The following is a 25455-nucleotide window of genomic DNA, read 5'->3' on the forward strand; positions in this document are numbered from 1 at the left end:
ACTTAATTTTCTGCACAGAGGTTTCAGACTGAAAAGCAGGTCATCATAACACATAATTAGATCATCAGCCTTTTGCGCACAGAATAAATTAAAGCTTATATAGTTCTGATTTAATATGTCAAGGGCAAATCGACACAGTGTCTGGAATTACTTACCGTCGCGCCGGCCTCAATCAAATCTGTCATGTACTGACCAGCTGTCCTTGTGTGAGTGTGTTTGCCTGCTCTCTCAGTCACTTTACACTCGCCTGCAGTCTCTGTCACAAAGAGACAATGTGGTTTTACAAGCCATCGCCACAAGCATCACGCAAATTGACGTAAAGTGCCAGTGAAACTACTGGTCGTGGAGTTTGGTCTCTATCGGGAGATGAGGAACTGCTGCTCACACGTGCAGGCACGGGGGGGGGTAATAAATCAGGGTGAGAAATAAAGGAGGGAAATGCATCAGGTTTCAGCAGACGTTGTGGAATCCAACTGGTGACACAGTGAAGGAGTCCAATGACAGATTGCTCAAGAGACAATGTTGGAATCTAAGGAACAATGAATTATCACAAATAATCCATTGCATGGCAGGGATTAACTCCGCGGTAGTTGATTACACAGATGAGCTGTTCTAATTGCCTGATTCATATTCATGTAGCTCAAGGGGCTTAAGCATTTTCCCTGTTAATGGCACGCTCGATGCTGCTACAATGCTTGGAGGATTACAACGTGATTGCCTGCTATTATTACTCTTTCCACAATTGATCCTCAAAAAAACAGCCTCCAATCGCAACCTGAAATATCGGCTGTTCTACTCCGCGTGCGCTGTACCTGCAACTGCTGCATACCGCTGGTGCTATCGCCGTGTCTGACTCGTCCCCCCAGGGATCCAGCTGGTCCAGCAGGAGAAGAAGCAGCCCAAAGTGTCGAGCGCCAAGAGGGCCCGCAGGCGCTGGCAGCTCCTCTACACCCTGGTCAACAACCCGTCCCTGGTGGGCACCAGGAAGCACTTCCAGCTTCAGACGGCCGAGAGCTTTGTGAACGGAAGCCTCCACCACGGCAGCGTCAAGAAGGCGAGCACAAAGGAGGAAATGACCAAGGAAGCCGAGGCGTGCGCCGACAACTGAAGTGTGAATGGAACCTCCAAACGAAGGAAGTGTCTTTGTCCAAGCTCACTGTTGACGTGAGGGGCATCGAGCCAAATAAGTGCACTTACGGTGCATCGTCACATGTACGGATGTTTAATTAGTCTTGAGATTGTGTGTCCGCTTTCTTGCTTTTCATGTCTCCCCCCCCTCCCCCCTTCCCCTCCCACGCCCACGCTGGGCGTTTATATTTTAGGGCGACAGTCTGATGGGAATTCACATGTGGCAGTGGCATCCTAGAGCATAGTGTCTATGTTTGGGATGGTGTCACTCAGCTGCACGTCTTAACCCGTCTGAAAATCACATTTGTTTCCCTATATTTCCATATCGTCAGACTGTGCAGGTAATGCAAGTTTAAAGTCACCAACAGCAATACAAGCAAATGAATGTGCAGTTCAATGACGCATCTCGGTATTTATTAATTGACGGAGTGAGCTGCTTTCATAGACTGGGCTGTTTCTTTCTAGTATACACGACTAGCAATAACCTGTGGATTAAGTGCCAGACAAATTAAAAGTGTTTGCATTTCCTGTTTTATTTCTATACCTTTGTGTCTGAAACCACTTGCTGCTACCAGCGTCTTATGGTTTGACGTCACTCTTTGTCTGACATTCATCGAAAGTGTTTCGATGTCTCTCAATTTACGTTTTAATACCGACTTATGTATAAGTAAAAAAAAAAAAAAAATACAGGGCGATTTCCTTCCCATACGTGTGAAAATAAATCTAAAACAAACAACCCTTCATCTTTCTCCCTTTGTTGTTGCTTAATTCTGTTGCAAATAAACCGCGACAATGTTTTTCTTGTTAATAGGGGCAGAAACAGAATAAGATAAAATGTGATTTTAATTAATACATAGATTCAGAACATGTTAAATTTACGTTTAGTTTGATTTCTTTTAGTTTTGCAAAAAATAACCCGACGTTCGATAAAACAGGCATTTCGTTTGAGTGCAGTTAATTCTCATTTTCCAAGAATAATAATTTAAATAAAAAAATAAAAACTCAAAGACAGTCGCCCCGTTATATCTTAAACTTACAAATGCAGCACATCATCTGGTTTTGTTTCATATGTTTTATTAATTCCACTTACATAAAATTATATCAAAAACTCTTAAAAGGTCACGGGCTTTATTTGTACAACAGATCACAAAAATGCCACCAAAAAGCATCAGAGTACAAGACGTAGAAACCGCCGTTTGTTTGTTTGTTTTCTCCATTTGTTTATTTTTGTTTTTTTTTTATGCGGCTTCATTGGAACTTACCGTCGTAGTAGAAAAAAAGAGAGAGGAAAATGAATATTTCCATATCCACATGGCTTTACATCACAGTCGGACAGTAAACATCTACGGTCTTCTAGACTACACTAATAAAAACCACACACAGAGAGAAACACGCGCGACATGCCTCGGAGACGTTCCGTGTAGAAAGCGAGAGTACAAGAGCGAGCACCTGTCGACGAATAGAATGCAGTCGATAAGACGTTGATATCAAACATTGGCAGAGAACCTGGAATGTTCCGTGTCGAGCACATCGCGGTCGTGAGCGAAATCTCCGCGCGGGCGACCGAAATAATTCGCTGGTCGTGTGTTGCGTAAAACCTGGAGACGTCTCGATCACGCGACTCTCACGCGTCAGACGCGCGCAAGTTCAGTCTAAAAGCGTTTGGTCCCTGTTATGATGTGCGGGCTGTCGTTTTTAAGAATATGGCTTCGATACATATGGTACTGTTGCTTTTCTTGTTTTGTGCTCAACACGCAGTGGTTTGTTTTTCACTTTTCAAATCAATCTTCGCCTCTCGACGCGTCCCGCGGAAAGACGCCACCGGTCGGGGTGACGTCTGTGTGTGCTCACTTCGTCGTGTGTGCTGCTTTTTATTTCACCTCACAGTTGGCCTACACACTACACATGTCACATGAATCAATTTACAGTCCTGGGTGATGAGGCTCTTTGAAAAAATAAATAAATAAAAGTAAAACTGAGCGATCTATCCCTTTAATAAGAACCATTTGTTTATGTATCACTTGTTTTTAATGTCGGGTGCGTTCGTTACCTGCTCGGATGGAAATGTTACTATGTTACAGTGAACGCGCGGGGGCGCCTGATGACGCCCGATCAGCGGCTCGGCTCCTTGTAGTTGCCGTTGATCTCCTCCGAGATGGTGACCGCCTCGGCGCCCAGCGGCAACCTGTCACTGTACTCCGAGCCCATCTCGAACTCCTCCTGGTTGGTCTTGGACGAGGAGCCGGGGATAGACTCGGTCACCACGCTGCCCTCCGCCTCTCCCTCCGCTTCCCCGCCCTCCCCCTCAGCCTCGGTCTCCCCCTCGCCCAGCTCGCTCGGGTTCAGGGTCTTCTCGGAGCCGGCGAAAGACGCCCTGAGGTCAAAGTCTCCGGCCATTTGTTTCTCCACCTGATCCGGATTCTGCGCCCTCATGATCAGCTTGTAGGTCTTCCCCTGGTACTTGTATAACAAATGGCAGCAGGTGGCGCCCAGCAGGGGAACAGTGGCCAAGCCCAGTAAGAAAATACTGACGACCACGATGATGAGCAGGGAGGGGATTTTCTTCCGAGTGGTGAAGACGACTTGCACTTGGCAGTCCTGCCCCCCGTAGGTGAGACAAAGAGTGTATTTGGTGCCAGGCTGTAAGTGACGGAAGTGGAAGGCGTTCACCCCCTCCTCTATCCTGGACCACTCCACCACAGAGTGGCCGTTGCCCGTATTTACGCAGAGGTAGATGATGTCGAGGTTGCCTTTGTTGGACGAGGACTGCAGCAGGCCCAGAGGCTCTTTGTTCACCGTCTCCTGGTCGTCAGGCTGACTCAGGTGGAGGTTGGATCTGCTGTTGGGGAGCTGAAGAGGGTTCAGCTGCACTTTAGCCTCCGTCTCTGAAACCTCCAGCGCGATAACGCCAAAGTCAAACGTGTACTGCTTCAAGTCATCCAAGCTCAGGTTGAAAGCGTGGTTGGAGATGTGTTCGCTGCTTTCTTTGGCGCCGCACTTGCCAGAGAACACGGGGTCCTTCAGGACGCCGCTGCCCCCCCTGCCGTCGTCTTTGTCTGGCGAGCCTTCGGAAGTCTCCTTTGTCTTGCCAGCGGGCTTGCTGCCATAAATCTCATTCTGCGACAACTTGGACTCAGTGGGCTTTTTGACTGACGGACGGATCTTGTCAACCGGAGAAATTGCCTTTGAGTCGGTGGAATGTTTTGGTTTGCCCACCATGGCCACTCTGACGCCGCTATCCACTTTACCTAAATCATTGACGGCAGTGCAGGTGTAATTTCCATCTTCCTTTTTACTCATGCGAGGAATGATGAGAGTGCCGTTTCTAAAGACGAGGAATCGGTTGTTGGTCGTTTTATCATTAATTGGCACGTCATTAGTCTCTCCAGTTGAGGGCAATGGGAACATATAATTTTGATTTCCTACCGTCACTTCCCAGCTGACCTGAGGAATCGGGCTTCCTGTTGTCTCACAGGTCAGGATGACCATGGAGCCTTCATAAATCTCTGTGTTTTCAATGTTGGGCTGATATGTAATTGTTACAGCAGGAGCCTGACAGTCCAGTTTGGGAATATTTGTCACCATTGCCCCCCTCAGATGTTCAGGCTCCTCACATACAATCGAATTTGGCTCTGGGACAGAAATCTTTGTTGTTGCCATCCAGTCCCTCAGCCATTCCAGGCTACAGGAGCACGTGAAGGGATTGTTGTAAATCTGAAGGTGGGACATGGACGATAGAGCACTGAAGCTTCCCTCCACAATGGTGGTGAACTTGTTGTTGTTGATGCGCAGCGACCTCAGGTCCTTGAGGGTGGAGAAGGCACCTTTGGGCAGGTTCACCATCTCGTTATTGTTCATTTTGAGAAGCTGCAGGGCTGTGAGGTTCTGCAGATCCTCCCATGGAAAGTTCACTATTTTATTGTTGCTGATGTCCAGGTTGCGAAGCTGGATCAAGGGAGCAAAGGTGCCCCTCTCGATGGTAACAATCTCATTGTGAGCCAGCCAGAGTGAGGTGACTTGGGTGATATTGACAAAGCTCTTGTTTTTAAGAGACTTGATCTTGTTGGCGGAGAGGCTCACTGTGGTAACATTGGACGGGAAGCCGACCGGTACCACCAGCAGGTCTTTGTAAGCACAATCAGCAAACTTCTGGGAAAATTTATCCTGGCAGCTGCAGAGCTCCGGACAGCAGTGCACTACACCAATCACAGCAGTCCATAAGGCAAAGAGCTGCAAGATCCGTCCAGCCATGTTGCTGCACCTGAAAGCACGAATAATCAGATATTAGTTAAGGGTTCTTCGCAAGATATGGAAATTAACCCAAAGAAATCTTGAATTTAATTATGCATTTAAGGTCTTAAACACAAGACACATTTGAAAATGAATTAACACTAAAGAAACACTTTAAACCTTCATTTTCCTTCCCTTTTTCTTTACTTCTTTTGCAAACAATGCCATGCACGGTCATCTTGCGTAAGTTTGGCATATCTGTTCCCTCACAAACATCATGTTGCTGATTTCCCTTCCTGTTATCGGTAGTCGGGCTGTTGTGAACTCCTTCCCACAATCCGGGGCGGACAAAAGGCGCTGTCTTTTGACTTCGGACCTTTGATTTTTACATATATCCGACACGATTTTTTTTAATTATTATTATTTATTTTTTTTAATTATTATTCTTTAACTGAGTAAATCCAACGTTTTCCATATAAATCCTGCTGTATAAACAAATGCCTTTTTTGTCGCCCGTCTCAGTCACAACCAAATGAACAAACAGCGCGATCAACGTCAACTTCCATCGGGATTCTTGCATGCCGCAATTTTGTTTTCCTCCCGTTTTTCACCCACGCACTCCCATTAACCGACCCGATGAGTGACCTTACCTGTCAAATCTAAACTTCAATTCCTCTCTCAAGTCTTTGTAATCTCTCCTGCGGAGTTAAAGGTCCTCTCAAACAAGTTCAGTGATTGCAAAAACTCGCGACATCCGAGTGTCCTTTCGCATGACTTTTGCAGACATCGACAGAGCTGATGGAGGGCGGCAATGGAGGCAACATTTTTTTTTCCCCTCTTCCGCGGCGAGTTGCTGATGCAGTCGGACGGTGCTTTTTTTCCCCGTCTCCGGCGAGTGTGGAAGCCAGTGCGCGTCCCCGCCGCGAGAAGATGGGACGTGCACGCGCAGCCTCTCCCATTTCCCTCTCTCTTCGCTATTAAAGATACAGAAGCTCCGGGCTCCTCCACCCTCAAAGACGATTCATAATTTAAGGTCCGATGTTTGATTTATTATTCCGACCCCGTCGTAATCTTTGACCCCATTCGGTTTGGTTGCGGCCTATTGTCATTAAAACAACGCAGATTTTCCGGTACTTGGGCTCTGACGGTCCAGAAACAACTTTGGGGGATTGCACGTTTAAAAATCTAATGTTGTTGATTATTACAAACGGGAAAACAAGAGAAACAAACAGACACAAATAAGAAATAAAACAACAACAGATGGCATGTAGCTTTTGAGGCTGTAGAACGTCAAGGTGTGCCTGAAGTGAGCCATAAGGTTAAATAAATGACTGTTATAATCCAAAGAATCCCAAATCCTTGATCCCCCCCCCCCCAGTTTATTCTATGCGTTTGCACATCCACCCCCATAGACATATTCTCAGCAAAACCATCCTTTTTTCAAACGAAATAACTGAGTAGATATGGCAATGATTATGATTTTAATCCCCATTATTAGTACAAGAGTGTTCTCATGTTTTGGTCCTGCTTGCAGTAGTACTTCGATTTTTGTGCTCCAATGCTGCCATCGTCTGGTGAAGACGAGAATAAGACTCGTCCATGAGCAAAAGGCCCTGTTTTTGACGTCGACCTATCTGGCTGATATCGACCTTCATGATAATCATGTGGGGGGAAACTTAGACACGACAGGAATACATACAAAGTTATGATAGTTATAATTGGTTATCATCTGGTTTTGTTTCATATGTTTTATTAATTCCACTTACATAAAATTATATCAAAAACTCTTAAAAGGTCACGGGCTTTATTTGTACAACAGATCACAAAAATGCCACCAAAAAGCATCAGAGTACAAAACGTAGAAACCGCCGTTTGTTTGTTTGTTTTCTCCATTTGTTTTTTTGTTTTTTATGCGGCTTCATTAGAACTTACCGTCGTAGTAGAAAAAAAGAGAGAGGAAAATGAATATTTCCATATCCACATGGCTTTACATCACAGTCGGACAGTAAACATCTACGGTCTTCTAGACTACACTAATAAAAACCACACACAGAGAGAAACACGCGCGACATGCCTCGGAGACGTTCCGTGTAGAAAGCGAGAGTACAAGAGCGAGCACCTGTCGACAAATAGAATGCAGTCGATAAGACGTTGATATCAAACATTGGCAGAGAACCTGGAATGTTCCATGTCGAGCACATCGCGGTCGTGAGCGAAATCTCCGCGCGGGCGACCGAAATAATTCGCTGGTCGTGTGTTGCGTAAAACCTGGAGACGTCTCGATCACGCGACTCTCACAACTCTCAAAAATATGGCTTCAATACATTCTTGTTTTGTGCTCAACAAGCAGTTGTTTGTTTTTCACTTTTCAAATCAATTTTCGCCTCTCGACGCGTCCCGCGGAAAGACGCCACCGGTCGGGGTGACGTCTGTGTGTGCTGCTTTTTATTTATCGAACTCCTCCTGGTTGGTCTTGGACGAGGAGCCGGGGATGGACTCGGGCTCCCCCTTGCCCAGCTCGCTCGGGTTCAGGGTCTTCTCGGAACCGGCGAAAGACGTCCTGAGGTCAAAGTCTCCGGCCATTTGTTTCTCCACCTGATCCGGATTCTGCGCCCTCATGATCGGCTTGTAGGTCTTCCCCTGGTACTTGTATAGCAAATAGCAGAAGGTGGCCAAGCCCAGTAAGAAAATACTGATGACCACGATGATGAGCAGGGAGGGGATTTTCTTCCGAGTGGTGAAGATGACGTGAACTTGGCAGTCCTGCCCCCCGTAGGTGAGACAAAGAGTGTATTTGGTGCCAGGCTGTAAGTGACGGAAGTGGAAGGCGTTCACCCCCTCCTCTATCCTGGACCACTCCACCACAGAGTGGCCGTTGCCCGTATTTACGCAGAGGTAGATGATGTCGAGGTTGCCTTTGTTGGACGAGGACTGCAGCAGGCCCAGAGGCTCTTTGTTCACCGTCTCCTGGTCGTCAGGCTGACTCAGGTGGAGGTTGGATCTGCTGTTGGGGAGCTGAAGAGGGTTCAGCTGCACTTTGGCCTCCGTCTCTGAAACCTCCAGCGCGATAACGCCAAAGTCAAACGTGTACTGCTTCAAGTCATCCAAGCTCAGGTTGAAAGCGTGATTGGTATAATTTTGATTTCCTACCGTCACTTCCCAGCTGACCTGAGGAATCGGGCTTCCTGTTGTCTCACAGGTCAGGATGACCTTGGAGCCTTCATAAATCTCTGTGTTTTCAATGTTGGGCTGATATGTAATTGTTACAGTAGGAGCCTGACAGTCCAGTTTGGGAATATTTGTCACCATTGCCCCCCTCAGATGTTCAGGCTCCTCACATACAATCAAATTTGGCTCTGGGACCGAAATCTTTGTTGTTGCCATCCAGTCCCTCAGCCATTCCAGGCTACAGGAGCACGTGAAGGGATTGTTGTAAATCTGAAGGTGGGACATGGACGATAGAGCACTGAAGCTTCCCTCCACAATGGTGGTGAACTTGTTGTTGTTGATGCGCAGCGACCTCAGGTCCTTGAGGGTGGAGAAGGCACCTTTGGGCAGGTTCACCATCTCGTTATTGTTCATTTTGAGAAGCTGCAGGGCTGTGAGGTTCTGCAGATCCTCCCATGGAAAGTTCACTATTTTATTGTTGCTGATGTCCAGGTTGCGAAGCTGGATCAAGGGAGCAAAGGTGCCCCTCTCGATGGTAACAATCTCATTGTGAGCCAGCCAGAGTGAGTTGACTTGGGTGATAGTGACAAAGCTCTTGTTTTTAAGAGACTTGATGTTGTTGGCGGAGAGGCTCACTGTGGTAACATTGGACGGGAAGCCGACCGGTACCACCAGCAGGTCTTTGTAAGCACAATCAGCAAACTTCTGGGAAAATTTATCCTGGCAGCTGCAGAGCTCCGGACAGCAGTGCACTACACCAATCACAGCAGTCCATAAGGCAAAGAGCTGCAAGATCCGTCCAGCCATGTTGCTGCACCTGAAAGCACGAATAATCAGATATTAGTTAATGGTTCTTCGCAAGATATGGAAATTAACCCAAAGAAATCTTGAATTTAATTCTGCATTTAAGGTCTTAAACACAAGACACATTTGAAAATGAATTAACACTAAAGAAACACTTTAAACCTTCATTTTCCTTCCCTTTTTCTTTACTTCTTTTGCAAACAATGCCATGCACGGTCATCTTGCGTAAGTTTGGCATATCTGTTCCCTCAAACATCATGTTGCTGATTTCCCTTCCTGTTATCGGAGTCGGGCTGTTGTGAACTCCTCTCCACAATCCGGGGCGGACAAAAGGCGCTGTCAATGGCAAAGTTGTCAACTCCAAAGTTGACAACTTTGCCATTGACATCACGGTATTTTTCAGTTTTTCGGGTGGATTTTAATTTTTGCCCTTTTGGGGGGACTACCGTGATGTCAATGACGAAGTTGTCAAATTTGGAGTCCCCCAAAAAAGCCAGAAATTATGTCCCGTGAAATATGTCAACTGATTGTGATAGCAGAGCTCCCAGGCTTTACAATGATATCTCACATGTCCATTTCTACTGTATCATTTTGGAAAGAAAATTCACCTCAACATAGACATAATGATTCGCTGAATTTTATATGTTGAAAAGTTTTGGGATAAGCACAGCCATCTTGCGGTCAAATTGCGGAACTTTCTTCTTAAGGACTTTGGTGCCAAAACGGCCATGTTGTCTGTGCAGCGCTCGCTGCACAGCAGCCTGCCACCGCACAATCGGCGCGTAAAGAAAATTGTCAATAAAAACTAAAATTAATTATTAAAACTAACATAAAACAACCGTGTAACAGTAGCGGCATTTACATGAGACTGGTGCACCCCAACTGGAGCATTAATAGATCGTTCCTTACGGAAAATAACTATAAATCGCAGCCGCACCCACATAACTTACCCTCTTTTATACAACACGGAACTGTGAGGGCTTGATTCGCTTCGCTATGTAAACCTTAAAACTTAAAACTTGAATAAAAATAATAATAAAATAAAATAACACATTGAGATAAAATTCACAAAATACAACAGAATAAATGAATAATAAATAAAGTCCCCACTTCGAACTTAGACATTAGAAAATGTTATCTTTTTTTTTTCTTTCCCCCCCCCCCCCCAACTCTGTTACACACGCACTCCCATTAACCGACCCGATGAGTGACCTTACCCGTCAAATCTAAACTTCAATTCCTCTCTCAAGTCTTTGTAATCTCTCCTGCGGAGTTAACGTTCCTCTCAAACAAGCTCGGTGATTGCAAAAACTCGGGACATCCGCGTGTCCTTTCGCATGACCTTTGCAGACATCTGTTGCAATTAGGGTTGCTAACCGTCCCGTATTGGCCGGGACGCCCCGTATTTGAGCCAAAAGAGGCGCATCCCGTACGGGAGAGGACGTTGTTCGTCCCGGCCTCCCGGGTAAAGGGAACATGCATATATTTTTTCCCCCCCGTTTTGGTTCGCTTTGCTTCTGCACGTTGCGGAGGAGGGAGTTTTCAAAAAGTATTGTTGTATTGTTTGTAATAATAATAATAATAATAATAATAATAATAATAATAATAATAATAATAATAATAATAATAGCTCAGATTTATATTGCGCTTTTCTAAGTACCCAGTTGTTTTACAACTGGGTACAACTGCTTTACAATTTGATAGGTATAACTGTGCCAAAATGCAGTTTTCCATGTGGTTTTGACTGCCCAAAAACCCAATTTTTTTGCCGCCAGAGGTCCCATGTGACGTGTCCCATATTTTGATTTCTGGGAGTTGGCAACCCTAGCGGCACAATTGTGGGCATTGTACAATGTTTCTGTGTAGATTCACTCTTATCACAGTAGAGGTCACTGTTACATAACATAAAAAGAAGGAAATTAAAAAGCCATGAAGATTTTGTGTTCCTCATTATTATTATTATTATTATTATTATTATTATTATTATTATTATTATTATTTCTTTATTTTCTTCATTTTTGTTTAAATATTACAAAGTTGTTCTTACTCATAGGCTTAGCAGGGGTTTTTGTTTGTTTGCTTGTTTTTACCTTGGTGAATGACAAAAATCAATCCAAGGAATTCCAACTGCCATTTACACTTTTCACACACACAATTTCCAAAATGGAATGTTAAGGTTAAAGGGAGTAGAGACAAAGAATGTGGAGGAGTTACATTACTCTTGCACGGTTATTAGCTTGTGAGTAACAATCGGTTTCCAAATTTAAAAAACAACAACAACTACTACTACTACCAACCAGGAGCCGGCTCTCTTCATTCACTTCAAAGAGTCGGCTCTTAGAACCGGTTCATTCGAGATCGACCCATCACTAACCGGAACCCTTGCACGTTGTTCGTCCTGTTTGCAGGAGTACTTTTATTTTCTGCTCCAGTGCTGCCATTGTCTGGTGAAGACGAGAATAAGACCAAAATGCCCTCTTTTACGTCGACCTATCTGGTTGATATCGAACTTCACCAGTGTTGTACTCAACAGGGAAACTTGTATTTGGGGTGCAACTAAGTATAGCAAAAACTGTGTATAAAGTGTAGATGGATCGTAAACTGCAATCAAACAGCCTCTTCAAACAACCTGTGGCTTGTGTGACCTCCCACATTTTGGCTTGGACTTGTTTCCTTACTGAAAAGGAAGGAAGGAAGGAAAGACTGTTTTGTTTGTTTTTGTGGGGTAAGACGTACAAACAAGAATTATTTATAATCATTTTAACAGAAAGGGAAAAAGACTTAATCTGCATTTAACAACATGCATATAGCATATTATTTATATATATGTATACATGTACAGAAAGTACAGGGAATTGTGGTTGAATGGTTATTTCTCCTGAGAGCTACATTAAGGGGTCGTCGTGAAGGGGGGCGGGGGGGATTAGATTCTTTCTCATTTTGCCACGTTTTCTATTTTTCCTCAAGGAAAGAACACGAAAACATGGAAATGTGAAGTAGAGTTACATCCTCTGAGGGATCAAGGTCCTCTTGCACTCATGTGACACTTTGACTGTGCTCATATTCCACAATGCCACCATCCTGCCACAGCAACTGCTTTGAAATATGGACGTGTATGTACTTCCTGATATAGGCTGGTACAAATTGGAAAAAGGAGAAGTTGCCAAGGAAAACATGATTGTTTTGTTGTTTGGGTTACAGTTGTGAGTTTCTAAAACACGGCGGTTAAAGTCATGACTCATTCAGATGACACTGTTACCACCAGACAGTCTGCCGTGGTTAGAATGGTGTGGAATGGAATGGTTAGAAGTTGACATGAGTCTTTGTTAAGATGACAACGAGTGAGCATTTTGGAAGCTGCGCTTTGCGTGTTTATTGGTGCGAAAACATGTTGCAATTAATGAATATTTGTGTGTGTTTGTGTGGGCGGAGTTCACAATTGATGAGATATCGATTTAATTGTGGTGAAGGATTTACCAGATTGAATTAAACAACTGATGTGTTGTCATATTTGTCACCTTTGTCTCCTGTCAGGTGTCAGGGGCCTCACATACACTTGCATTTGGCTCTGGGCCCCTGTTCACATACAACAGTTTTTCATGTTTTCTTTGACCCGGTTTATGCAGCAACTGGATGTCATAGTGACTTAGAATGTTTACAATCCTGCCATAATACGTATGACTGCCTGGACATTGTGTTAACTTAACTTGAGCGACTCTCTCGGATCATGCTTTTATTGTTTGTACAGTTGACACAATGATGCCATATTGTGTCATTAAACATCACATTTGCATCACATTTTTTGATATACACCCTCTGTGTGAAACTCCCAATTACTGTGACCTCTGCAGTCCAGAGGGAAAATAACGTGACACAATGGGAGTGTCAGACAAATAGTAAAGCCAGAAGGGTCTCCTGGTTGTTCCCCACCCTAAAAAGCATCTGTCATCAAGGCGTGGACGGTATTTGCCCACAACCACCAGGATGTTTGTCACTGCTACAACACAAAAGCTGCCCTCAACATGTTTACATGAACCTGAAAGTCTTGAATTTGAAAACACGTCAGCTCACTGAAATCAAACGTCGTAAAAGTCAGATTAACATACCAAGATGAAGTGTTTGGTGAACAAGTAACTCCTCCTCAATGTGAACATGGGCAGAGATAAATCACACATGCTGCTCACATCACTGAGAAAACAATCCTAATGAACAGGAAAACAGAGAATGTAAACACATTTTTAGAAAGCAAAGACCCGCAGTACTTCTAGGTCTCCTTGGTGAGAATTGCTGCTTACTCCAAAAGTAAATTGTCCATGTTGTCTGGGCAACATAATTGCGACTGCTCATTATGCTGGTGCGTGTTATGTCCGGTGGTGGTTGGGTGCTGCTGTGCCGGTGCTCTGCGCACTCCTGTGTGCCGAGGGGGCGCACCTTCCCTGCATCTCCCTGCTGCCACCTACTGTGTGTTTCCTTTCTCTATTCCAAAACTCCCTGTGCTATCAATAAACGGGATCATGCATTCAACAGGTGGATCTTGAAGTGGTCAAGCTCTGCCTCTGTAGAATGAGTCTGCAAGGCATCATGCCGACATTCAGCGCCAATACCACTTGCTGCTACCGCCAGACCGGACACAAGGGGCTTTTAACAATGACCTTCCCACAGCGCCTGTGGAGCTGTGACATACTCATCCTCTCTTTCAAGCACAGCCTTGGTCAGAGCTTATCCCAGAAGTCTGGAAAGAGGCTTTGTTTCCAAGTAAAGCTTAATGACTGGATGTGTTATTGAGGTTCAAGGTTTGGCAGAGCCTGGGCCTTGTCAGTGAATGCTGGCAGTTAGTTTGCTAGGCGAGGGCACTCGAAAAGCACGCAATAGCAGCTGCCGCATTTGGAAAAAACAGTCATGTTTCAACACAACATAATATTACTGTTAAAGCAAGTAGGAGGTTTCTCAACGTCTGGCCCAAAATGGCCGGAGAGGCATTTTTTTCTGTGTTTGTATCTTGTATCTCTCGCTGGACGAGTTGGTATTCTTTCACCACCTTGGTGTAGTCTTTTTCTCTGGAGATACACCTGTAGTTGCCGTAGCTCTCCTGCGTCATGACGGGGATGAGGTGCAGGCAGTTGGACTGCATTTGTAGACACGAGCTGTTCTTGTCTCCGTGTTCCCATGTGTACACAGCGTGGTAGGAGTGTATGGGACAAGACAGGTAAAAGGCCACGCCCGGCGGGACAAAGTGAACGTTCTGTGAGTCCACTGGTGGAGGTGAAGCGGCGTCCCGTTTGGTGCGGCGCAGCTGCTCTTCCACTATAGGAAGTAGATAGACGGAAATGAGATGTGAACAGGAGTTTAAACACTTGTTGAAATGAAACCATCACTGTGGACATCCTGCTGTGTTAAACTGTGTACGTTCCTGAGCACAGGGACATTTTGTCATTTTGACTTTATTTACATCCCGAGTAGCAGCTTAGCATTTTGGAACAGCTAAAGCATGAAATAACAGTCCAAAAAACTTTCAGTACCTTTAGCTGAAGTGTTGCACACACTTGTTTCCCCATTCATGACACTTTGAGTTCCCCCACTGTGAACAGAAGCAGCACAGATATTGTATGAAGCTAATTTTATGAGAGGTAAATGATAATACATCAAGTAATCACACATTAAGTAACCTGTTCTTTTTTTTTTTTTTTTTAAACAGAAGATTTTGGTCATATTTTTAAGGTGCACTATAAAGATACGAAGACACACCACCCAAAAACAATGAAAATCAAGACTGTGTTGCTTACAGATCAGTCGGGGTGCATCCAGATTTAGTCCAGGAACAGTACGGGTCCCGAGCCAGAACACAGTTTTCACAGGAGTCGTAATCCTGACAGCGATGGAGGTCCACAGTGGAGATTTTCTCAGAAAAACCAAGAACTAGCTTTTTCTATGTCAAGGGAGAAATAAATAGGATTTGGCTTAGAATTCATACATGGGGGGGGGGGGGGGGATCCAGCATGCATAGATCCAGCATCAACAAAGTAAAGCTATGTTCCACGTTAATGAACACAGAGCTAAGTGAGGCAGAACTAGCTCCTCTTCAGTTACATGCATCACCAGCCAAACAGTTTTTCTCACAGTGCAGTTAGTGTATACATGGTTTTGTTTTTGTTTTTTCTTTACATCACATGTTTAGTGCTGAAAATTCCTTTCTGCTGCAGCCAAAGACAATATTGATGAAAACCTGACAGTGGAACCAAAATAAAACTTTAACGATAAACAATGGGCCAAAGACGCTGATAATATCCAACTGTGCGGATCAAATGTAATAATTTATTCAAATTGAGGAAAAACTGTAATAATCCTGTAAAAAATAAACATTTACGTTGAGGGACGGATGTTGGTAAAAGTGCTACGGACAAGAGGGCACGGTTTTCCAAACAGGTAGCACTTGAAAATATTTTTTCTACCTTCTTGGAGTGGAGATTCATTGACTGTATGCTTGACTGGCTGGAGATCTGAGTCTCGGAGATGATAAAAGGTTTGGACCCGGCCTCCAGCACTTTGTGGATCTTGCCAGTATCTTCAAAGACAGAACACATCTGTTTTAGAAACCTTTTTGGAAGCGAGCGTAGCTTTATTCTTAGCCCACTGTTATCTGCACTGATTGTAAACAATGCTCGACGGAACAACCGGGAAAGCACTGATTGCAAACGGAAAAACGAGGTTGTGAACTGCATGCATTTCACCGTACCAGTGGACAGAAAAAGAACATTGTACGTGCGCTGGTCTGCAGCCTGAACCCGGTCCACAACAATCTTGGTGTAGATGTTGCTGCTTATGTAAAAGGGAGCACTATCATCCTTTGAGTGCACCCAGTCCGTCATTTCTGGGTGATCCTTTACCACACTGATGGTGGCCAGTGGCAGGTTTCTGCTGTTTGGTACACACTGAAAAATACAGAGACACATATCAGAGACAACTTGGGACATCTTGAGGTTCGAATTCAACAGAGACACTAAATATAATGTAGACAGCAGCATTTCACTTAAGCTGTGAGACACAATGTCGGCACCGGAGTCTTTACTTAGCATAGCAACAGATTGTTCATGGAAATAATGACTCATAATAGTTCTGCAAAGTATTTTTACTGCACAGGCCTTTTCATAGTTTTCTTCAGTTCCTTGAACTACAACTGAACTGATTTGAACTTGAAAAAAAACAAACCCTCACGTTTACACTGCCACTGGATAAAACGGAACCGTGTCTCCAGACATTATGACATGGCATGAACATAGTCGAAGTCAAGTGACAAAAGAGACGAGCGGCAAAAAGCCTCAATGAATGCATTGCATACAAGAACAGAACTGGAAGTCAAAACAAAAGTCTTTCATCTTTGCGCAGAAGCCAAACTCGTCTTTACCGTGCCTGGCCGTGGGTGAGGGATGTCTTTGTTGTACCCCTTAAAAGATGACCTTTCAAAGATGTCTTCAATAGTTTCTATTGAGTAGATGCACACTGCTGTGGAGTTCCTGTCAGAGAAATGAAATTTAAATCATAAATTTATCGTCTGACAGTTGCAGGCTCCACCATGGAAATGGGCGACAGTGCAGCAAAAAAAAAAAAAAAACACTTGGCAAATGTTTTGCGTTTTAACCTGCTGAGCTTTCAGACCGAAATAAGAGCCTCTGCTAAGACGCTTTAGTTGCAAATAAAAAAAAAGGAAGAGAAAGTGTCTAACCAGCTGCTTGTGAACAGGGCATAGAATTTGGTCTCACGCCAGTCCTCAGCCTGCAAGGTGTAAATGTCCTGCAGGCGGTTGAAATACAGCGACTCCTCTGGAAATCCACAGACGAGCCGTGCCTTGAGGAACGACGTCCACACATTCTGGAAGAATCTTTTGGATCCACCTTCATCTGCCTGCAAACCCACAAAGGAAGCCATCTCACTTTCAGAAAAATAAAGCCATGCATGATGATGAGCGTGCGTCTCGTCTGAAATGAAACAGCAAACAGCTTACACTTTGTTATTTTGAGTCGCCAAATAGCGTTTTGAGGATACTGCGATTTGCTACATTATTAAAAATTCCTGGTGCAGTTGTTGGGAATAAGATCATCCTGAAGCAGATGTTTGCAGCGCGACATAAATGTATATATTATATATTTGCTCCCGTCTGTGCCTTCATTTTAGACCAGTACTATTTTTACTGCCCAATTCATCCAAATAATGGCTGCGTTTTCCTCCCCTATCATATTTCCTTCAACAACAGCCTGCACCTTTCATATGCGTACATCAGCGCCATCTGTTCTGCTGGTGTAAACAGTGCTGACATTAACCACCTGTTTCTACAAAGGAACAATGAATGAAAGAGAGACATTCAAGGTCTGTGGTTGACAGAGGGTGGCGCTTCAACTCCAGAGCAGCTGAGCCGGAGCTGCTTTGGGACGTGAAAAGCCCTAATATTTTTTCCGCTCTTATCATTGAAAAATTGGAAAAACAACATAACCTCTCAGTCTGTCTCGTGTGGCTGTGTTCACATAAACAGCTGAAACCCTTCCCCTACAGGGCGTTGTCAAGGACAAGCCTTCTGTAAATCGTACTTCAAGATCTTTCTCCTTCATGGAGAACTCCAGTGAGGCCATTTAGCCCATTAAATACAAAAATAAAACTCTGCAGACACACAGGAAAAAGCACATTTAGCCCTCTTTTAAAACCTCTTGCTGTTTTTTTCCTGATGACAATCTGACTGCAATCAGTGCCAGTCTGGCCGACCCACCACATAAAAACATCTGCATGGTTATTAGCTTGATGACTGACGCAGAGCTGAAGAGGATTATGGGAATTAACTGCGGCAGCCTGCTAAGATTAGGGCTGCGACGCTGTCAGCTACGTCTCCTCCAGCATATTAAAATATACCTTACAAACTCTGGCAATCCTTGATATCCAGGGGTCCGCTTCTGGGCTCAGGTCAGAGTTTTTCTCACGGAAAAATAAGTAAATCTTCTCATTCTCAGGGTCATCCTTGCGCTCCACCCAGGATGCAGAGATGAATGTGGGCTCTGGGAGGAGAGGAGGACATGCTTGGCTAAGCACTTTATTGTTATTCGTGGTGTGCTGAGGTAGAACAAAAAAGAGTAACAAGGCCTGGCAAGTGAAATGAAAACAAATGGATATTATGACTACATTGGAGGGTGGAATGACAAAGGCTGAACCAAGGACAAAGTCATGCGGAACAACTGCTTCAATGATCAAGTTAATTACATTTGGAAATGTTTATTCTTGCCAGGCTTTGCATTGGAAAAGAAATGTACATTTTTTTCAATAAGGGCTCCTGTATCACATGAAACCTAATGAGAATTCATCACAATTATGAATATCTTCTGCCCACCTGAAACCCATCTGTCATACATCCAGAGATTAGATCTTCTTCCAGCTTTCCTCCTGAACTGTAACGCACCCCCCTTAGAATCCAGAGGTGCAGCCGAATACAAATCCCCGTCTAGGAATAGCCAGGAGCGCCATCACGGGACAGGGAGCAAAATATATTAAATTATGAACCGTTTTCAGCCATCGCACGTGACTTGATGGTTACATAAGTCTGTCATTAGTCACATTTTTTGACCAGAGGGAACTGTGTAACATACCAACAGTGAGAGATAAATAATTCTGGGTGTGCAAGAACGGTGAGATGCCCATCCCCTCAACGCTCTCTCTTTTCCCAAGAGACTGGTTGTTGGTTGACTGTGGGACGACAAACAGTCTGTTTCACAAGCAACCAGACACTTCACAACCTTGTGAAACTGCAGACAGGAGCTTAATGAATGTTTAATGCAAGCCACAGCTCTCTTCTAGTGTATTAATCAGTCAGTTAAATTCTCCCGCCCAGTGGGTGGGTGGGTGGGTGGATATCAAAAATACTTCAAGGCCAAGTTCCAAGCTGATTAGAACGCTCACTCTAACGGGCACAGATGTCTCAGGCAACACTGGGCTGAAAGAATGCTAAGTGCAACACATATTCATTTACTACATCAAGCACTTACAAGCTCCCAGCACTGCGGCTTTTCTCCATTTGTTCCACATACGAACAGGCCTTCTTCGAACTTTTCAATCACAGTAATGACATTTTGACAGGAGCCCTGCAAACACACACACACACACACACACACACACACACACACACACACACACACACACACACACACACACACACACACACACACACACACACAGTTGAAATGCTAGAACGTCATTACATATAGCAAGCTTCATTTTTTTTGTACTCAGACGATGAGACTAGGTTTTTGCTGAGCCAGCACAGCATTATTCTCTACGGACCTCTTTGCACTGCTGCTGTTCTGGTGTTTTCAACGGATATTTCTGCAGAGGAAATCGAGCAATAAAAATTAATGTACAATTGAGTTTCGCTGAGAAAAAAAAAAAAAAAACACCACATTGCAAGCAAAACTTTTTTAACTGGCCCCTAATGGCATATTAACCAATCGGCCATGAGCTTACACCTCAGAACTAGGTTTGTGTGAGTTGTTTGGGAAAAGGCAGATGATTTATACGGGGTAGAATTGCCAAAACAAACCAGATCTTCGTTCTCCCCTGCTCAGGTTTAGTTTTACCTTCCACCGCCTTTATATCAGTTTAGGTGGTAATCCACATTTACTCATTTATTTCTCATATAGATTGACATATTTATTTTTTTCATAAAAAAAGATCAATGCTTAAGATGAATTACTCATTTTATTGTTTGTCCTCTTCCATCTTTTTTTTTTTAATCTCTGCTGTTTTTACATCTCTTTCTGTGCCTCCATCAATCTGTAATCTTTTACATTCGCATGTCATCCGCTCTCTATACATCTAGTGTTGAGCCAATAGATGAAACACTTATTTTTAGACCTTCCAAAAAAAAAAAAATAATAACACAAAACCCCCCACCGATTTATGTATTCTCAAAAACATTTAAAAACAAACAAACAAACAAACAAACAAAACAAATGGAAGGAAGAAAAATCACCAACCTCTATGATGCGATAGTCATTCACATCGAGCTTTAAAACCACTTGGTCCCCTCCAACATAGATCTCGTCATAATCGTCGACGTTTAAAAACATTCTATATTGGTAGACGTTATATCCAAATTCATCGCCGCTCGTTACATCTGAGGGGCAACGAGAATACACGAGAGGGGGACAGACTATTAAACTCTTCAACTGAGGGCGAACTTCAAGAAACGTGCGAAAAATATTGCAACGGGTCCGTCCGTGACATTCATTGAACGCACCTTTGCTGAGAACTCTGGGAGTATTTTTAGATCCGAGGGTCGGCGTGTCCTTCCAAGCCAGTGCGCGAACGACGAAAATTTCGGCCAGGCTAACAAATACGTACAAGCAGCGCGACATCATTCTGAACCGAGGCTTTGCGCACTGGCAAGTGGCAGCGAGTGCAGCAGCAGCACTAAGCTCCTGCGTGACAACCGCCCCCCTCCTCTCTGTCTCACTCTCTCTCTCTCTCTCTCTCTCTCTCTCTCTCTCTCTCTCTCTCTCTCTTTCTCTCTTCTCTGAGAATGATTCTAACACGGTTGTGTGAAATTAGAACCTGTGGTTTATAAATAATTGCGCGTAGATAAGTAGATAAATCGGTTCAGTGTCATCAACTCCACTAAGCAGCACTGCGGTCAAGCCAACCAACACTTCCAATCCACCGAGGCAGAAAAAGATAGCAGACACAAATACTACCGCTATTTCAGTTTAGGTTAACCGCAGTCACTGTATTCATTGCAGTGGCGCACCAGTTACTTTAAATTTACTTTACAAATGAGATAGTGTGCTATATTGCAACGACTACTCAACCTGTACAGACCTCTCCGCAGGCACACTCTGCGGGGATGTATGACAGCGGTGCAACAGTACCAGTTCAGTTAAGAACCTTTGAAGGAACCACGGTGATCTGACATCATTTGTGACATTTTAACATTGTGATAAAAGATGTGAGGCCCTCACATCTCACAGTGAGGGCCAATCAAAATAAGGATTAGCAGGGTTTCTATGCCTCTAAAGGCCCACTATAGAGAACATCTGTGAAATTTACAGGTTTAATTAAATAGATTATTATTATTATTATTATTATTATTATTATTATTATTATTATTATTATTATTATTATTATTATTACCCTCTAACTCTTTGCGCCACCTCCCCTCGCTCAAACTACTAAAAAAGAGAGTGAAGTCTACAGTCTACTGATGGTCCTACCCTACCGCATCATAGATGGCGGAAATGCACCATAGTGGAATGCAAACCGCCAATGAACACGAAGAAGCAGCAGTAGTTCTTCCGGTTGCAGCTCATGACCACTCAGCTGACTGACTACCATGGTATACTGTCAATTTACTCTTTGCATTTGTTTGTGTTTTTCTGAATACCGTTTTACCGCTTGATTTTGGCTACTCATTGGTAAATTGTTGCAGTTCACGCTGTCGTCGTTGTTGTAAATTTTAGAGAGCTAGCAGGCTAAGCTAGTTAGCGTAACGGTGTTATACTGAGGTGCTCCATGTATATGCTAGTTTATCCATCACAAATCGAACTAAACATTGTCTCTTGGTGACGTATGTGTTGTAGCGGTTCCGTTTCTGTGGAGATCTGGACTGCCCAGATTGGGTACTTGCCGAAATCAGCACTTTAGCAAAGATCGTGAGTAAAGGAATTCACCACCTGAACGTTGCGCAAGATTATGTCAATATATATTTCCGATTAAAACATCTGTACTAATGCATGATTCTTTCCCTCATTGATTTAACAGTCTAGTGTTAAAATGAAACTCCTCTGTGCTCAAGTGCTGAAGGACCTGCTTGGTGAAGGCATTGATGTAAGATGCAACACACCACACATCAAGTCACTGCTGTGTACAGCTGTTTCGCACTATTACAGATGTTGCCTCTCCTGTTTTCTTGCAGTACGACAAGATTGCAAAGCTCACTTCAGATGCAAAGTTTGGTAAGTTCTCTTGGAAGACAATTACAACCTTTACTCTTGTAGGGGAGGAAATATCTAGACACAAATAGTAATATCTCCCCAATACGTATTCCGTCGTTCCGGTGTCAAGGTGAGGATTTCAAAGTAAAATACATAATAATTAATTTAATCTGACTCCATTTGATAATAATAACTTTGCTTTTATATCTTGATTGAGAGACTTGATTAACAATTAAGAATATAGACTCAATAATAATAAAATTCTCGTGATCTGACATTAGTCTTCAGTTCAGGGATGGCTTCTATAAATTAACAAAACTATTCAGTTTGTTCATTAAACATGGAAGAATAGCCTGATGTCTGGGTTGGAGTATTCAGAGGTTATTGAACACGATACCCAATCTTATCTGACCAACTCAGAGGTTAAGGGTTTGAATAATGTCCAGTGAAACTTACCATATAACTAAGGTCTTTGGGATTCTGATTAATCCCTATCTTAGTTCAGTGATGGCAGATATAGACAAAGCATTCAGTGACCTTCTTAACATAGAAGAACAGCCCAGACATCTAGGTTGAGATATTCAGAGTTTATATCTTCCAACTCAATAGTTAGAAAATCATGACACTCAATCTTTTCTATTCAACTCAGAGGTAAAGAGTACAAGCATTACTCGAATGAATTTACCATATAACTGAAGACTAAATCACTATCTGATGTCAGATTGCTCTCCACATAGAAACAAAAGTCTCAACAAGTGAATATTGAAGGGGAATGGATAACATACCAGTTTATTGCGATGTCCAGAGTAAAAATGCAGCAAAAATGTAACAGACCGGTTGTGTAAAAATGATGGAGGGAGGGAGGGAGGGAGGGAGAGAGAGAGAGAGAGAGAGAGAGAGAGAGAGAGAGAGAGAGAGAGAGAGAGAGAGAGAGAGAGAGAGAGAGAGAGAGAGAGAGAGAGAGAGAGAGAGAGAGAGAGGGAAGGAAGGAGGGAGAGAGAGAGAGGGAGAGAGAAAGAGAGAGGGAAGGAGAGAGAGAGAGAGAGAGAGAGAGAGAGAGAGAGAGAGAGAGAGAGAGAGAGAGAGAGAGAGAGAGAGAGAGAGAGAGAGAGAGAGAGAGAGAGAGAGAGAGAGAGAGAGAGAGAGAGAGAGAGAGAGGCTTCAGATTCTTGTTCCTTCCCTTAAATATCCTCCCAGAACAGAGACACTGCTAAAATGCATATTTAAAAGATTCAAATCAGATCAACTCTTCCTACTCGGGAACCTTTTGGTCATCAGGGGTCATTTTCCACAGCAACAATAGATCACCAAGACCTTCATACCTCTCGCACTGACACTCACAACATTTCAAAGGAAAGTTCTAAACAACAGGCAGAGACAGTCCCTGAATGCAAATCCAACAAACACAAGGAGATACCTTTTGGCCCTCGGGGGTTCCTTTCCCACGACATGTAAATCATGTTAGTTAATTATAATAGGTGAGATTGATACAGTTGTAACCCCCGTCTTTGAAGAACTTCCATTGTTAGAGAAAACACTTCAGGATGTGGATTTGACTGTCTTACACTCTAAAGGAGAAAATATTTTGGATATAAATAAACAATGATAGATGGGTAGTTTCAATTGGAGCACAAATGGGTTTTATTAGAAGAGAAACTCTGATATCCATAGAAGCACTTTGCATCACATTACTTGTTCTATGTTGCAGAGATTGGAGACATCAAAGCTAGTGTGGCGATGCTCAGCTTCATTTTCTCCAGCGCAGCAAAGCACAATGTTGACAGTGAATCTCTGTCCAGTGAGCTGCAACAGCTTGGTCTCCCTAAAGGTGAGTCAGCAAGGCCGGTTGTATTCCTGTCTTGGAACATGTTATTAAGTAAAACATATCTGTAATTCTTTCTTTCAGTCTCCACTTCAAATGATCATTTTAACATGGAGCTTTGATTTCTGTCAAGAATTACACATTCATTTACAAAAAACTAAAACAGTAGGCACAGGTAGTGATATAATTTCCAGGAAAGTACCATATCAGATTATATTGTGGTATTTTTTTCAGGGTAGTTCACAGCATTGTGTATTGTTTTTCATGTGTTCGTCCGCTGGCCGTGGGTGGTGGGAGTGTGAAACAGTGATAGCCTCCTTCTTCCAGCTTGCTGCATAACTGTCTAATTCGTTGTCACTGGGGGACATTTTTTCTTTTCTTTGTTACGTACCCCAACCTTTGTGCTTTAGCACTTACTTGACCATGTATTTTAAATATATCTTGGCCTGACATTACACTCACATTCCATTCTCTTAGAGCACACAATGGGGCTCTGCAAATCATATGAAGACAAGCAGTCCAGCCTGCAGGACAAACTAAAAGAGACCAGCCTGAGATGTGAGTGTTTCTGTCTGCCTTGTCCATGTCCTTTTCAAAGAGGAATACAAATGACTACTGATTAGATTGTCTCCTGAGTGCTCGCTGAATGAGCAAAGGCCCGGGAGGCGAGGGTGGCTTTAATTCTGCTTCTGCTGTGAATTTTAGTAGGACGTTTGGATGCTGTCTCTTGGCGCGTCGACTACACACTGAGCTCCAGCATGCTGAGAGAGGTAAATGAGCCATTGATTCAGCTTCGGCTGCAGGCTCAAGGAGTGGCAGCAGGCTCCACAGAGACCACTGTTGTCTCGGTTCCTGCTGACAAATTCAGAGTTTTGCTTACAGGTTTGTTTCTCAGTTTTTCTCTCACTTTAACATTCTTTTTCTGGGAATAATCATGGTCTGACAATTGCTTTCCCGTGTCTCCCTGTAGAGCTTAAACAAGCCCAGTCGATGATGAATGCACTGCAGTGAAGCAGACGAAGTTGGTCCTCAGTAGCTGATCAAAGATCAGCAAAAAGTCTTCAATGGCATGTTGATAATGCTGTTTATATTTGTAGATTTAACCTTTTGTATGAATGTAGCTATCTCAGTGATGGCGCCAGGGACTCCTTGGTGTTTTGAATCAATATTTTTGTGCCATAGTGTTATCAATGAAAATGTATTGAAGGTGGAACATACAAACTAAATAGGCCAACCTTGTAAAATATTGTATATGAAATCCCTCCATCACAATCATTTTGTTATACATTTCTTATGTAAATAATAAATAAAAAAAAGTGAAACGGGTGTTTCTGATATGGTTTT

At 43.5% G+C, this 25455-nt stretch overlaps 4 protein-coding genes across 9 annotated transcripts in view; 2 read left to right on the top strand and 2 right to left on the bottom strand.

Annotated features, from left to right (window-relative positions):
- Positions 1-1869, top strand: part of stra6 (signaling receptor and transporter of retinol STRA6) — a 15844-nt gene extending 13975 nt beyond the window's left edge. For all 6 annotated transcript variants that reach the window (XM_076042723.1, XM_076042727.1, XM_076042728.1 and 3 more), the window contains one exon: positions 867-1869. In XM_076042723.1, the coding sequence (XP_075898838.1) occupies positions 867-1108 (242 nt within the window). In that variant the 3' untranslated portion in view covers positions 1109-1869. The remainder of the gene's footprint in view (positions 1-866) is intronic.
- Positions 1870-2185: 316 nt separating this feature from the next.
- On the bottom strand, positions 2186-9340 carry islr2 (immunoglobulin superfamily containing leucine-rich repeat 2). Its single transcript, XM_076042591.1, has 2 exons — positions 7817-9340; positions 2186-5389 (listed from the first exon to the last, which is right to left on the bottom strand). The coding sequence occupies exons 1-2, from the start codon at positions 9331-9333 to the stop codon at positions 3241-3243; spliced, it is 3666 nt and encodes a 1221-aa protein (XP_075898706.1). The 5' UTR covers positions 9334-9340; the 3' UTR covers positions 2186-3240.
- A 4241-nt stretch (positions 9341-13581) lies between these two features.
- On the bottom strand, positions 13582-20732 carry LOC142899226 (semaphorin-7A-like). The gene is made up of 15 exons (XM_076042719.1): positions 20600-20732; positions 20337-20476; positions 19645-19686; positions 19350-19445; positions 18954-19050; positions 18698-18808; positions 18226-18368; positions 17051-17229; positions 16733-16841; positions 16064-16259; positions 15780-15892; positions 15114-15256; positions 14850-14908; positions 14175-14634; positions 13582-14144 (listed from the first exon to the last, which is right to left on the bottom strand). The coding sequence occupies exons 1-14, from the start codon at positions 20718-20720 to the stop codon at positions 14228-14230; spliced, it is 1956 nt and encodes a 651-aa protein (XP_075898834.1). The 5' UTR covers positions 20721-20732; the 3' UTR covers positions 13582-14144; positions 14175-14227.
- An 832-nt stretch (positions 20733-21564) lies between these two features.
- commd4 (COMM domain containing 4) lies at positions 21565-25437 on the top strand. Its single transcript, XM_076042576.1, has 8 exons — positions 21565-21691; positions 21936-22007; positions 22117-22182; positions 22271-22310; positions 23998-24117; positions 24589-24669; positions 24817-24993; positions 25082-25437. Exons 1-8 carry the CDS (start codon positions 21689-21691, stop codon positions 25120-25122), a joined length of 600 nt encoding a protein of 199 aa, XP_075898691.1. The 5' UTR covers positions 21565-21688; the 3' UTR covers positions 25123-25437.
- Positions 25438-25455: the final 18 nt, after the last annotated feature.

This window comes from Nelusetta ayraudi, unplaced genomic scaffold (genome assembly GCF_046127955.1).
Source record: "Nelusetta ayraudi isolate G7.1 ecotype Tasmania unplaced genomic scaffold, CSIRO-AGI_Nayr_v1 ptg000071l, whole genome shotgun sequence".
Lineage (NCBI taxonomy): Eukaryota > Metazoa > Chordata > Actinopteri > Tetraodontiformes > Monacanthidae > Nelusetta > Nelusetta ayraudi.